Below are 14,815 nucleotides of genomic sequence, written 5' to 3' on the forward strand. Positions count from 1 at the left end.
GTTTGATGTTTTATCGTGCTTTTAATATTCTGTTGGGAGCCACCCAGACTGGCTGAGGAAACCTAGCCAGATGGGTGGGGTATAAGTAATAAATTATTATTATTATTATTATTATTATTATTATTATTATTATTATTATTATTATTATCATTATTAACCCTCCGCCCAGTTGTACTTGAGTGGGGTCCCAAGGGCACCACTGACTCAATCCACCTGACAGTCACAACCACCTGCCTTATTCTATAACATCTTATTTCCAAGGATGTGTCACTGAATGTATTTATTTATTCTTACTTTATTTAAATTTCTATACTTCCCTTCACCCTCGGATAACCAGGCAATTTGTCAGTGGTGCTTTCTTTTGAGTAATCACACATAGGATCGGGCTGCTGTGCAACACCCCTTATTATTATTATTATTATTATTATTATTATTATTATTATTTTATTTGCTTTGAGGGCATCTCTTTAGCTTTGTGGGGTTTTGTAAACCGCCTTGCAGTCTTCGAATGAAGGACGGTCTAAAAGTTTAATAAATAATGACAAATCATTGAAATAACATATCATATCCCCTACTTCGTGATGCTGCCAAAGTTTGTCTTCGGAAACTTCAAGCCTCGTGGGAGGCTTGGAGGTAGGGGCGGCTTTGACACGTGTCCGTCTACCTTAGGGGTCCTCTGGCCCGGGGAGGCTTTTTAAGCAGGGCATTCCGCCTCGCTGTCCCTTCTCACCCGCGGAGTTCCTACAGACTCGGGCACGGATTTCGGTGATCGGTTCCCAAAGCCCTCCCGTTCGATCCGCCCAGTGGGGAACGCTCCCCACCACACACACACACGTGTGTCTTGGCGCCGGCGCCGCGCAACCACCCACGCACCCTTGCTCCGCTATTTCGCCGACCCCTGCGAAGAGAGCTCGGCTGCCTAAGTAAACATCGCCGAGCTGCTAATCACAAGGTCTGAAACAAAACAGCACTTCACTTCGGATCTGGGCAAGATCAGTCCTCTCCTCCTCCTGCTCTGCTTCGCATCGGCTACGGTGGTCCTTGAGATCGAGCCGGTTCCCTCCCTTCTCTCGCTTTTCCTCCGCGCACCGGGGGAGCAGCCGGGGGGTCGGGCACCCATCGCGGGCTGCAGCCGAGCGCAGGCTGCGTTGCTTAGCTCCTGGCTTCGCTTTCTCCGGAGACAAGAAGAGGGGAAGAGCGCGCGGGGAGGGGGGTGTCTTTCCCTTGCCCTCGCTTTCAAGCTGCCCATGCTGCGATTTTGATTGCTCTTTCGCCGCCCCAGCCAGACCATAACCATTGCCCGTTTGTCGAGTCTTCCCCCCTCCCCGCCACCTCCCGCAAAGTTGCTGTCGTCGGGGTTTTAAAGCGCCCCAGGATGGGGCTTGATCCTGCAGCCCCTCGCCAGCCTCCCGGGTACTGGCGAGCCTTGCCGCTGCTGGCGTGCGCTTTCCCCTTGGTGACATTCGCTTCCTTCGCGGACGAGACCTTAGAGAGAACCCCCAAATCCGAAGGCTACTGCAGCCGGATCCTGAGAGCCCAAGGCACGAGGCGAGAGGGATATAATGAATTTAGCCTCCGCGTGGAAGGCGATCCGGATTTCTACAAGCCCGGAAACAGTTACAGAGGTAAGTGGGGCTGGCCGCTTCCAAAGGGCGCAGCAAGTGTCGGGCAACTAACCCGGATTTTTTTTGGGGGGGGCAGGAAGTCTTCTTCTCTGGACGGAGGCAACTTGCTGCGATGCACGACGCCGTTTAGGGGGGTGGGTTGCTTTGCTACGCAAACAGGGAGCAACACTTGTTCGGTGTGTTTTTTTTAAATCGAGTTTGTGTGTGTTGCTCTTTCTCCTCCCCCACCCCATTAATGCATGCTAACTGGGGGTAAAAGGAATCCCTGTTCTACGACGCAGCACCCAGACTTGCTCTTTTTACCTAAATTGCCCCTTGCACTTTTCCAGCGTTGCGACTGGAAATTATTTCACTTGGCAGAAGATATTCAATAGGCTGCTAGTGGTCTTGCTGTGAGACAGGAAAAGGAATAGGACGAGAGAGCAGATGGGCCAAGAAAAGGCACCAGCTTTCCTCACAGTTTCCGCTTAGGTCCCAGGCTAACGACTTGGCCTTTACGCTACTTGTTAATTCCTGTCCTGAGAAAGGCACCTTGCATGCAATCAGGAGTACCGTACCTAGGATGAGCTCTGGAGCTGAAAACAATAGTTTAAGGGGGGGGGGAATGGCAAGTGGATGGAGGAAACAGAGTCTCTAGCAGCAAGAGTCCTGAGGGTGAATACTCTACGAAATGTTTCTCCGGGGTTTCCTATAGTTTTCTCAGAATCAGAGTGTCTCCTTATAACATGGGAATTGGGAAATATCTACAAATCACATTTTCAGCTTGAACAGCAGATCATTGTTAAGATAATGATATCTAACTTCCCTAGCAGGGCAGTTCACCCCCCCCCCCATGATTATTATTTTAAAATATTTTGGGAAAATATTTAAGTCCACCTTGAATGCGCCCTTGAGCAAAAGTGTCAGATGTCATTAACATTCCAAATTCATTAACCTAGTTACCTTAAAGTAGCCCCAACTTTTGAGGTTGGCATCTTCCCCCACCCCCACAACCTTTAGCTAAAGTAAGTGAAAGAGCATCCTTCTTCTCCCATGAGGCAAACCCGGACAGGGTTGCATTCTTAGCAAAGGGAATGTTATCCACTTGTGAATATTTGGGTTTGAATAAAAGAAATAAAGCTGAATCTGTGTAAAACGACCACCATACCTTAAATTATTCTCCATGAACAGGTGACCAGCTAAACTTTGAGTTTGCAACTCTTTTCTGTGCCAAGGCCTATTGGGTTTCTTAATGGCCCGTAAATATTCTTGCAAAGGTTTGAAAAATATGCGCAGTGAAAAGTTCTACAGAGTATTGTTTTTAGTTGCCAAGAAGGGTTTTTTGTTTCTTGGAACTGGAGGGGAAAATAGACTTTCAAATAAACTTCCAGAACAAACTTGGAGGAAATATGAAGTTTTTGCCAGCAGAATGCAATCAAATAATCATTTACATACACATTTACGAGTGGTAAAAGTTTTCGGATTCTGATCTCTGGCTCATTAGAGGATGTGACACTGGAAATTTAGCACACATTACTTGTAGTTTTCAAAGCTAAATTATTCCAGATCCTCCTAAAACTTAGCCAGAAGGGAGGAGCATGAGAAAATGTTGTAAGTATAACTTTCTGTTTCCTACAGCAGTTTAATGTTGTCACTTAGCTTTATTTTTATTAACTGTCACAAGAATTTAACAAGTCTCTCTCATGCAACATGAAATGACATCACACAGTCTGGAAAAAAAATCCTTCCTAGACTCAGTATTTTTTAAAAAGGGTAATAACAGTGATCTTAGAAAATATCTGTCTTATCTGAACAAAATCTGTGTAAGAGGCAAAGCTGATTAATTAAGGACAAACTGAGGCTTTGCTGCCTATAAATTACCAGGAAGCAAGAAAAACTGTGCAGAAGATGCTGAGAAAGACAGCTGAGTTATAGCCAAAGATTCAGCAAATGATGTTAACAGGGACTGAGAGCATTAGTGGGGGAGAGGAAGAACCTCCTGGTGCCAAATCCTTAGTCTGTTTTCTTACCTGTTTTTGTCACTGTGTGGGGTTTCTGGTAGAAGGGTTTGCCACCTGGAGCTGTTCTTCAAACAGAAAGAGCAAGCATGATTTTCCTCTTCACAACTGCTCCTTCTCTGTGGATGAGCACAGGGTGTGAGGTGGTTTCTAACCATGGGAATAAGATTCACACTTTTGCAGAGAGAGGAATCAACACATGGCAGAGCTGGCAGAGGGAGGTGGCCACTTCAGACAGATGCCTTGTTGGTTATTTAATTGATTATTGTTGGATATGTGCTGCCAGGGCGATGAAGAGGTGCTTGTGGGATTTTGTGCCTCAGGTCCACTTTGTCTTGGTGGAGGCCACCCTTTGCCGCTCCACCTTAGGCAGCAAAATATCACAGGGCGGCCTGGAACTTGGGACAAGTTGTTTCCCCGCTTAGCAGATGGTTCACACTACTGATTTTCCCCTTTGGCCAATCGTTCAGTCTCCACGTGGCAGGGTGTGTCTGGAAAATGTTCCTGCAGAAGAGTTCACCACACAGTTCTCTCTTTACTAGCATATGTTCAGGGCATGTTGATAATCTGTGCTGCCCTGTTTGCATTCATGGGCTCAAAAGGGATTCTGTCACGTGGAGGGTAGAAAAAAAATGGCCACATGTGGAAAGGTGCAGCTTGTAAAACAACTGTCAGTGTTCCGTGGTGCCTTTTGTCCTTTCTGAGGAGGGTGGCCATATGTCCTACTTGACAGAAGGCACCCCTTTATTTGAAACTCTTAAAGATAAAGAACCATTAAACGGGGGAGAGCAGACAGGGCCTAGGAATTGCCCATCGACAGTTAGCATCTGGACAGCAGACTAAGCAGGCACATGTGCTATCTAGCCTTCCCTAGTATCATTATATGTATTGTATTTCTATTTAAGTTATACTCATTGTTTCTAAATTTGCACCTATACATATGGCTTTTTCTGTAACAGTACCCACCAGTACAGTACCATGACCTCTTTCTTTGCCGTGCATGGCAGCCATTTTCTGTTGGCACCCATGACACTTTTATCAGAATATGAGTACCAGCACCTCATTTTTTTTTACCAAAAGCAAAGCAATTATTCATATAATTAGTGGGTGCATATTTTAGGCAACACTGTCTCCCATCTAGTTTGTTCTCCTTCTTACACTTCTTTGGAGGCAATATGTAAAGGGCCACTGAAATAATTTTGTGAGGATGAGAAAAGCCTCCTTCCTGTCAAAAACACAACAAAACTTGCAAGAGCAGCATTCACCAAGTGTACTTGATTTATTTTAGCATTCTCACCCAAATACATTCGCTGGGATTCGAGGGTGGGGTGTGGATAGCCATTTAAACTTCTATTTAAATGCAGTGCATATATATGCTTTATGTCAGGCATCCCCAAACTGCGGCCCTCCAGATGTTTTGTTTTGGCCTACAACTCCCTTGATCCCTAGCTAAGAGGACCAGTGGTCAGGGACGATGGGAATTGTAGTCCAAAACATCTGGAGGGCTGAAGTTTGGGGGTGCCTGCTTTATGTGGTATCTGCAGTGATTGCATTGTTCCAGAAGCAATAGGAGAGATGAGATAAACCTAAAAGAGTTGTCTTCAGCTGAGAGCATGAGGAGGTAAGGTAGGAAAGTTCCTTCTCTGCCTGTTCCTCGACCTCTCAGATCTTCCTTTGTCTGAAGCATGACAAAGGTCTAAGGCTACAATGTTATGTACATGTAACTGGGAGTGCAGGCAACTGAACACAGTGGGACTTATGCTCAAGCAAATTAAATATGCATATGATTGTGCTGTGAAGTCTGCATTTGGGTCCCCGTTATCCTCTTGCCTGCCGTATCCAAGGTAGCTCTCTCAATTCTTTCAGTTAAGTGGCAGAGGAAGTTGTTGCCAGCTCTTTTGATTTTCTTTTTAGCATCATGAGTGTAGGTGTTTTCCTAACACTCTGCCTGCTAAAACTTTGACACTCTTGGCAATAGTTTAGAAACACATTTTTTGTTTCATGATTGCAGGTAAAAAGCGTTAAAATATGGCTGCAGATTGAACCCTGCCCTCCTGAAGCTAGAATACATAATAATTGTAATAAACAGGAATTGTAACAAACAGTTCCTGATCTTTGCTTTTTTACAAGCTTACCATTTCTGTTCTAGTCCTGTCTCACAGAGCTGCCAAATTTGCATATACAGTGGCACCTTGGTTCCCGAACACAATCCCTTCCAGAAGTCTGTTTGACTCCTGAAACTGTTCAAAAACCAAGGCACAGCTTCCGATTGGCTGCAGGAGCTTCCTGCACTCAAGCAGAAGTCACGTACGATGTTCAGCTTCCGAACAAAACATTCAAAAACTGGAACACTCACTTCCAGGTTTTTGGCATTCGGGAGTGAAATATACTCGGAGTCCTGTAATGACTTCATGCTCTTTATTGCAGCTTGTAAAACAGTGATTGAATTGCCCCCCCCAAAACCTCAGGTTTTTATATACATTATTTACACAATGAGTCCCATCTGATTGGCTGATTAACATCCTCCTGGAGCCTGATTGGTCTTCTCCTGCAAGCCAATCAGTTGTTGCATTCTAGGATCCCACTTGTTCTAGGATCCAAGCGTAGTACATAACACCCCTCCCCTCTAAGTTCCCGTTGCACTCAGAAGGTTAGCATTCGTAGTCGTTGAGGTATGCTGGTCACCTATGTATGCGTTGTGGCCTCAAGTGTCTCTCAGTAGGGGTTCCTGGTTTTGGCTCTTGTTCCGGGGCTGCTGGCTGTGACAGGGCCGTTGGGTCAGGTGCCGCTGGTCCACTTGGTCGTGGTTCTGGTTCCTGTGGCTGCTCGACCTTGGGGGTCACCTCTGGACTTCCTAGTTCTGCCTCCCTTACCCGATCCTCCTGCTCTATGGGCCTCACCCTTCTGCTATCCCCTTGGGATTCCTCTGTCCAGCCCTCCTTGCGGTTTCCCCCTGGGAATCGTCACTGTAGTTGATCGCAGTGGCAGTGCCAGGCTTGCCCCCCCCCCCTCCATTAGCACCTCATACGACACAGGGCTGGTCGCCCTGGAGACTGTGGCGGGTACCCATGCTGGGCCCACCCCGAAGTTCTTTGCATCCACTGGGTCGTGGGTCTGGAAGGTCTGGAGATTCCTACCTTCCCCCACTGCTGCATCACCATGGGCCCTGTCGGGGTGAAGGTGGTCCAGTCTTGTTGTGAGACACCGGCCCATGAGTAGTTCCTCTGGGCTCCGGCCGGTTGTTGTGCTGGGGGTGCTATGCTGGGCTAAGAGAAATGCAGTGAGGTGGTACTCCCAGTCCCCTTGCGTCATGCGGTGGAGGGCATTCTTGGTGGTCCGCACCATGGTGGTCTGCTTGGCCATTGGTGGCAGGGTGGAATGGCACCAATCATGCATGGCGGATGGTGTTTTGCGTTGCAAAGTCTGGAACTCCTGTGACGTGAATGCTGTTCCGTTGTTCAAGACGAGGGTGTCAGGGAGCCCGTGGGTTGCGATCAGCCTACGTAGTACTCGGATGGCCGCAGCTGTGGAAGTGGATGGTACCTGGGCAACCTCCAGACATTTGGAGTATGAAGAATGTCCTTCCCTGGAAGCGGCCAGCAAAGTCCACATGCAGTTGGGACCACGCGCTCCTGGCAGGTCTGGCAGTATTTAACCCGGGCCTCTATCTCCCCATCGATTCCTGGCCACCACACATAGCTCCTTGCAAGGGCCTTCATTCTCACTACCCCTGGGTGTGTTTCGTGTAGGGCTGTGAGGGCCTTTTGGCGAAGAGGCTGGGGAATGACCACCCTGCTTCCCCATAACAGGCAACCCTTGTGGGCTGATAGTTCATGTTTGCGGGTCGTATAGCCCGCAAATTCTGACCCGGGGTTGCTACTGGGCCATCCCCACCGCACCCAGTCCAGGACCCAGGAGATGACCCTGTCCTTCATGGCACCTGAATGGGGTGGTCAGGAAGCTGTTCCAGGCTCATGACCTCATGTATGGGTGCTGGGTCGGGGTGGGTCTCAGGTAGTGGCAGTCTGTTGAGGGCATCCACGTGGCCCATCACCTTCCCGGGTTGGTGGACCAGTGTATACTGGTAGCTGGTGAGGAAAACTGACCACCTGAGGACACGGGGTGACAGATGGGACAGTACTTGAAGGGTCTGCTTCTCGGGGCAAATAGGCCCACACAGCGGCTTGTGGTCGGTCACCACAGTAAAGGGGCACTCATACAAGAAATTGTGAAATTTCTTTACTCCCTTCACGATTGCCAGGCCCTCTTTGTCTATTTGTGAATAGTTCCTTTCGGCTGTGGAGAGGGTCTAGGAAAAGTAAGCCACCGGCACCCCTCTTCTGTCCGGAAGTTGGTGGCCTAGTACAACGCTGACGTCATAGGGTGAGGCATTGCATGCCAGCACCACTGGCAACCTCTCATCAAAGTGCGCCAGGACCGAGACGAGCAGATCTTTGACTGCTTGGAACGCGGCCTCCTGGCGCTGCCCCCACACGCATGGGGCCCACTTGTCTAACAGTCTGTGTAGGGGCTCCGTTACCGCTGCCTTGTGGGGTAAGAAGGCATGGTAAAAATTCAACAGTCCCAAGAAGGCCTGGAGTTCCGCCGTACCCTTAGGTGCTGGGGTGCCTAATTATTATTACCTGAATGGATATCAGAGAAGTGGGTTTCTCATGATAGCCCTTCTCTAAAGGAAGAGCAAGAAATGAATACAATAAATAAAATACATGATCTGGAAGGTTTGACACATTTTACTTTACATGCATAAATTTGTAATTCACCAAGAGAGACACAGAACATTAATTTAGATTTGCAGTTCACAAGGGGCTTGATAAACCTACCTAAGGGTGGGTGGGGAAACCAGGAGGGTTGCCTTGCCAAGCACTGGCCAAGCCATCATGCAGGGCTGGTGGGTTGTGTATGGCTTAGGCTGCAATCCTATGCATACTTGGCTGGGAGTAAGTTCCACTGAAATTATTAAGATGGGACTTATCCTAGGGAAAACCACCAATTGGCCTAATTGCTTGAAGTTATATTGTGGGGTTGGGGGTTGTGAGATAGAGGTTATTGTAGAAACCCTATTAGAAATTATAGTTGACAAACTGTTCCCAATTTGGGTGCTGCATCAGTGGCAATGCCCTTTTCTCTTGATTACATACTGGCATGATTTTATACAAGAGTACATGGATGGAAATAATAATTGCTAGTTTGTAGCTGTGAGTCTGGCGTTTAAAAAGAACACAGCATTACTATCAAACGCAGAAACTTTTAAGTATGGATACACTGCAAGTATTTGTTTGATTTAAGTATTCATGTATTCAGATTTTGCCCTATAACCAGGAGAACTAGGGAAATGGGACGGGGGGCTAATAACTAGGAGACTCGTGTAGTCAAATGACTGGAAGGCTGTAGCACTGCTTCTGCGATATGATAAAATTAGGAGGCTTGCCATATAAATCATGAGCACTAGATGCTCACCTACTCATGAAAGAGAATACTAAAATGAGAACACATAACATTATTCCCATAAGCAGGGAAAAGAATAGATTGTACTGAAGATTCCCTTTTATTGGTTTGTGTTAAACTGGAATAATACACTAGTTCCATCAGAGAGTTGAACACTGGTTTGAATTCTCCACTGTATACATTCTTTTAAATAGAATAAACTGTGATCTGCAACCAGTTTAATTAAGCATTATGCAATCAGCCTGCAGGGAATTCCCAAGTAATTTTATCCACAGAAAATGTTTTAGTTTTATTTCAAAGTGGGTCCTCCCCTGCCTAAAAAGTAGCCAACAAACAACTCCCCATTGGCAATTTGATGTGACATTTTGGTTTATTGTGGCCTCTTCTGAAAAAGCAATATGAAAACTGAAGTACATTGTTTAGTACAGAGTAGGAAAAAAATGTGGGGAGAGAGATCCATTCCCTTCGGCAATGCACTTTTGACATTTTGCCTAGCTTTGCATTAGTCAGTGCTACTGTGGCTTTGTTGTATAAAGGAAGGGAATTAAGCATTTATCTGTGTAGCTGTGATCCCATCACATTTCTCTGTAGGAGGAACAAATGTGAATCCTACTAACTAAGAAGGGATTTATACAAGAAGGGGTGGAAATGGATATTGACCTAATGAACCACTGCCATAACATACTAATTCTGTTTGCTGAGTTTAGCTTCTACAGAGATTGTACTTGTTTTCAGGGGTGATATTCCACTAAGATTTGCTCAGAATAGACCTCTTGAAATTAATGGGCATAACTTAGTCAAGCTCATTGATTTTAATGGGTCTACTCTACATTACTTTTATGTGGTGATTTTTTCCCCCCACGTGCTTTTCCCAACCATTCTCTGTCAATGAGAAAATGAACTGCATGTGGAAATTAGCAAAGGAGAAAGAAAATTTCACTGGATTTTTCATAGATGAGGGGTAGGTTTTTTGTTGAGCTTGCCTCGGTTTCAAGGTGACCATGGGGTGTTCGTGAGTGACCTTTCTTTCATCTCCTCCATGGTCTGCACTTCCTGGGTGACTATCCTTTCTGAAAGCCCCATGACGTTCTCAGCTGGGCTTATTTGTAAGCATGAGAAAGTGTGGAGGCTGCCACTAGATGTTATTTTGTTTTAAAGTGAAGTCTTTAGTGAAAGGAAAAGGAAATGAATCCCCCTAAAAACAAAATCATCTGTAGTTTCTGAAGTGGCTGAAACTAAGGAAAGAGGTCAAAGTAAACAGCTGTCAGGAAATATTGATTCTGATCTCTTGTAGTAATGAAAAAGAAAATTTAATGGAAGGAATCATTTGGAAAGGAATCAAAACCAGAACTATCAATACAAGTACAGGTGAAACTCGGAAATTTGAATATCATCTAAAAGTGCATTTATTTCAGTAATGCAACTTATTATTATTAAGTGCTTTGCCTGTCACGGGGTCGCCTGTTGAAGGAGCCCAGTAGGAATTTTGTCATCTGGCTGATTGGCTTTGCCATTTGGTTTTTGCCTACTGCTTAGCAAATCATCACAACTTGTTAGGTTGGCAGTTAGGCTTTTGGTTAATTAATTTGGTTGGAGGAGGGGTGTGGCATCTACATGCCTACCCTCTTCTTAACTGTGCTCCATATAGAAGTATTCCGTTAAAGGAATCCTGGGGTTTTATCTCTCGTCCTTACATCCCTGCCATATGGCGGGGCTGGAGGGCCTTTTACAGAGATTGAGCCTTGGGGAACACTTCTGGTCAAGAGGGGGGAATGCCTGGGCACAGCTACCTCCTCTCCCATGGAGTGTTTATTTGGAGTGTTTATTTGAATGCGAGTTAAGCATACTTTCTAGAATGTGAAGCCTTCACACAAACAGTGGATTCACTCCTTAGTATGCTTGCTTTGCAGGAATGTAGGATTGTTACAAGGAACAAGAGATCTGCATTAACTGCTGTATGGAACCACAGTTTTAATTCCACTTCCAGCTCACTGTGGGAGATCAGTGCCAACCAGGAAGTTAGCACTTTAAACGTTGCTTCTTCTGTGAAAGAACTACAGCCATTCTCAGCTGCCACAGCCCCCATCTGAATTATAGGGATAATAGTGTTGATTGACTTTATGGTGTTCTTGTAAAGATTTTTTTTAAAAGTACATAAAGTATTTTGAAACACTGTTAAGTATGTAATATGCATATATAAAAGCATTATTAAGAAATGATGGCTGGTCTTCTACCATTACAGTGGACGTTTGGGTTGCGAACATGATCTGTGTGGGAAGCACGTTTGCAACCCGCAGCATTTGCAACCCGCAGTGCCACGTCTGCGCACGAGCGGGTCACGATTCGGCACTTCTACACATGTGCAAAGCACGATTGCCGAAATCCGGAAGTAACCCATTCTGATACTTCTGGGTTCGGCGCGGGACGCAACCTAAAAAGACGCAACCTGAAGTGTCTGTAACCCGAGGTATGACTGTAATTAAAAGTTAGCCCAGTGTTCGCCAAGATCAAGGTTGGCTCCAGGAGGTGGTAGATGTGGACATTTTCCAGGGCCCCAAGTCCAGTAGAGGGGCCTCAAACAGCACTACCATTTCCACTTTCCACAGAATATCCAAGAAGATCATAAGCAGTCTAAGAGAATTCAATGTTTGCATGCCCTGTTTCCTTCGGGTGAAGGGATCCCACTGGCAGGGCCATGACTGAAGCCCGCCACCACCCACTGCAAAAAAAGTATTGTCTAAAGTATCTTGTTAAAAAGCTCTGTAGAAACAAACTCATTTTAAAAGTCTTATTTTCCTGCCTTTTTGCCCCCAGTAACACTTTCCGCTGCCACTCCAGCTTATTTTCGTGGATTCACACTGATTGCTTTGAAAGAGGGCAAAGAGGGAGAGAAAGAAGAAGACCACGCAGGGACTTTTCAGGTGAGTAGCTGGCTCTTGAACTTCACCTTCAGAGTGTCTGTCTGGATAGTTATTTCACAGCAGGATGGATACTGTACAAAACAACATAATCTATTTGTGTTGATATCAATATCTCTGTAGTTGCAGGCATGGGATAAGCTTTGCAACTCCAGCTAAAGATCAGATTTCTACAGGAAAAGATTTCGGCATGTACTGTTAAGTTGGCTGGATTTAAGTATCAGTGGATTTATACACTTATAGCTCAATCTTAGGCATGTTTACTTAGAAGTAAGCCCTACTGAAGTCAATGGAACTTAATTCCAAGTTGAGTACGCATAGGATTGCAATCTTAGATACTTTGACAGACAAGTTGCAAGAAATTGGAGGTTGACTCTGGTATGCAGCTATTCATAACAAATATAGTCAGCTCCAAATATTTTTACAATGTTTACTTTGTCCAGCACTTGGTCTCTTATTGTCTACACTCCTTTTTCCAGACTAGCAGATATTATTTTAACATGGTGGCATTTTGATAGCTATGTAGTTTGAATCTAGTCATCATCACTTGGAAGTAGGTCTCACTTAGTTCACTGGGGTTTATGCCTAAATAATTACGGTATGCATAGGGTGGCAGTTTTGTCTTACTGAAATGTGCTTTAGCGAACTGCAATCTGGTCTGCTTTGTCCTGGAGCCCTTGAGTTTTCCAAGAAATCATTAATCACATGACTTTCATGTTCCCTAATAGTTCATGAACTAAAAAGCAAATAAAAACAGCAAGTTCAAGTTAGGAAGGAATATTGTTTTTGCATCTGTACTGCTAGAAAGATTATATTTATCAATTACACTGACTTAGTGAGACCACTGTTGCTCTTGTTGACCTCCTCTGAACTTGGGAATTTTCTACCTGTAGGAATTTCCTCAGCATTTCATTCAATTGGTCAAGAGCTTCCAGTTCAGACTGCATGAACATATATGTGAAATTAGGATTTATGTGCCACAACTTTACCCTTTCTTACACTGAATTGTATTTGACATTTTACTGCCCATTCACCTAGTTTGGAGAAATCCTTTCCGAGCTGCTTGCAATCCCTTTTCGTTTTAACCACATTGAACAACTGATATCATCAGCAGACTTTACTGCCTCTCTGCCTACTCCTAACTCTAAATCATGAATGAAGAAGTTTAAAGAACACAGGTTCCTTGTGGGCTTCACTTTCTACATCTGTCCATTGGGAAAACTGTCCATTTATTCCTACCCTCTGCTTCATGTTCCTTAACCAGTTATGCAAGAGCTTTCAGAAGTTTTCAATGTATCATTGATCTGTGCTTCAGAATATCAATATGGAAAATACAGTGTATAAATACAGTGGGCCATACAAAAGTCTTGGGAATGACCTTATGTAACCTGTTACACAGTTTGGCTTGCCTAAATTGAGAAACTCTTCTGAATTTGGGATAACTTTTCTCATGCAATGCTCTTTGCTAAACTGGAAGCAGCATTTCTGGGAAGGTAAGAGGCTTTCTGTTCCTCCCTGGTATCCAGCAAGCACATGGTCCTGCAGGTTCCCTCACTTCCTACCTGATCATAGCACACCATATTGTCATTTTGCTGAATTCTCCACCTCGCCCCCTCCGTGACCCCGACTGATAAGTGAAGTGTCAAGGCTCAACTCTATCATTTAGAGCAGTGGTCCTCAACCTTGGGCCTCCAGATGTTTTGACACTACAATTCCCATCATCCCTGACCACTGGTCCTGCTAGCTAGGGATCATGGGAGTTGTAGGCCAAAAACATCTGGAGGCCCAAGGTTGAGGACCACTGATTTAGAGAATGTATGGGGCAACATAAATTCCTCTTTGTCCATTTTCAGCTTAATTCTTTGCTCATTGAAGTGTTTATATCTTGTGCAATCAATCCAGCAGTTGTGATCCTATAAAATACATAATCTTAACTTTTATTGTGCCTGGGGTGGTTTTTTGTTGTTGTTTGTTTAACGCAGATCATTTTCATACTTCACAGACATCTGTACTGAGTCATGCAGCTCAATTTTTGCTGAAACTTTCAGCTGAGGATGTTTAAGCAGAAAAATAAGCACTCTCTGCTTGATAACAATATTATCCACTGTTAATAATATGGAGTTTGCCAAACGAGAATAGGATTACTATTCTTGCAGATTTAGTATTCTTACAGGTTTACCATTCTGTGACATGGGCTTAAGCATTTTAGAAAAAAAAACATATCAAACACATTCTGGAGAGCCACTAGGAAACTGACAGTGAAAATAAACTCATTGTCCCCTGTTTGTAAGCTCCTTTTCTGCTAATGCAGAATTTAGAAACACATGGAGTGTATTGAACATGCTGGTGTTCCTGCCTTCAATCTATTTGGATGGACTCTTTGGTTTTTCATATCTTCAGCCTATATATGTATGTAAGATTAGAATTGCACATAAAAACAGATGGGCCTGACATGTGAAAGGGCAGTCCTATGTCATACCCGCCCCTCCCTCTCTATAACATCTCACCCAACCTACCTTATGTTCTTCCCAGTCTAATGACATCAACCCGAAAATCCGCAACATGAAGCGAACTCAATCAGAGGTCTGACTGTATATGAGAGGCAACTTGACGTGTGGGTGCAGATTTTGGTTTCTAATACCTTCTTAGTCTGCCCTTATTAAGTGCAGCAGCAGAAGGGCTGACGCTCTAGAGGGGGCAGATTTGCATCTGAGTGCCAGGCCACCTCCCTGCCTCTCACCTGCTTGCTCACAGTTGTGACACCTCCTCCTCTCTTTTGGGCGGTTTCTTCAGGAAAACAGGAATGTTT

At 44.9% G+C, this 14,815-nt stretch overlaps 1 protein-coding gene across 1 annotated transcript in view; it reads left to right on the forward strand.

Moving 5' to 3' along the window:
* The first annotated feature begins 734 nt into the window (after positions 1-734).
* The window catches only part of SPON1 (spondin 1), a 285,794-nt gene continuing 271,713 nt past the window's right edge, over positions 735-14,815 (forward strand). The window contains exons 1-2 of the mRNA XM_035118396.2: positions 735-1,625; positions 11,903-12,009. Of these exons, the coding sequence (XP_034974287.1) occupies positions 1,376-1,625; positions 11,903-12,009 (357 nt within the window). The 5' untranslated portion in view covers positions 735-1,375. The remainder of the gene's footprint in view (positions 1,626-11,902; positions 12,010-14,815) is intronic.

The sequence above is a fragment of the Zootoca vivipara genome, chromosome 1, assembly GCF_963506605.1.
Source record: "Zootoca vivipara chromosome 1, rZooViv1.1, whole genome shotgun sequence".
Taxonomy (NCBI): domain Eukaryota; kingdom Metazoa; phylum Chordata; class Lepidosauria; order Squamata; family Lacertidae; genus Zootoca; species Zootoca vivipara.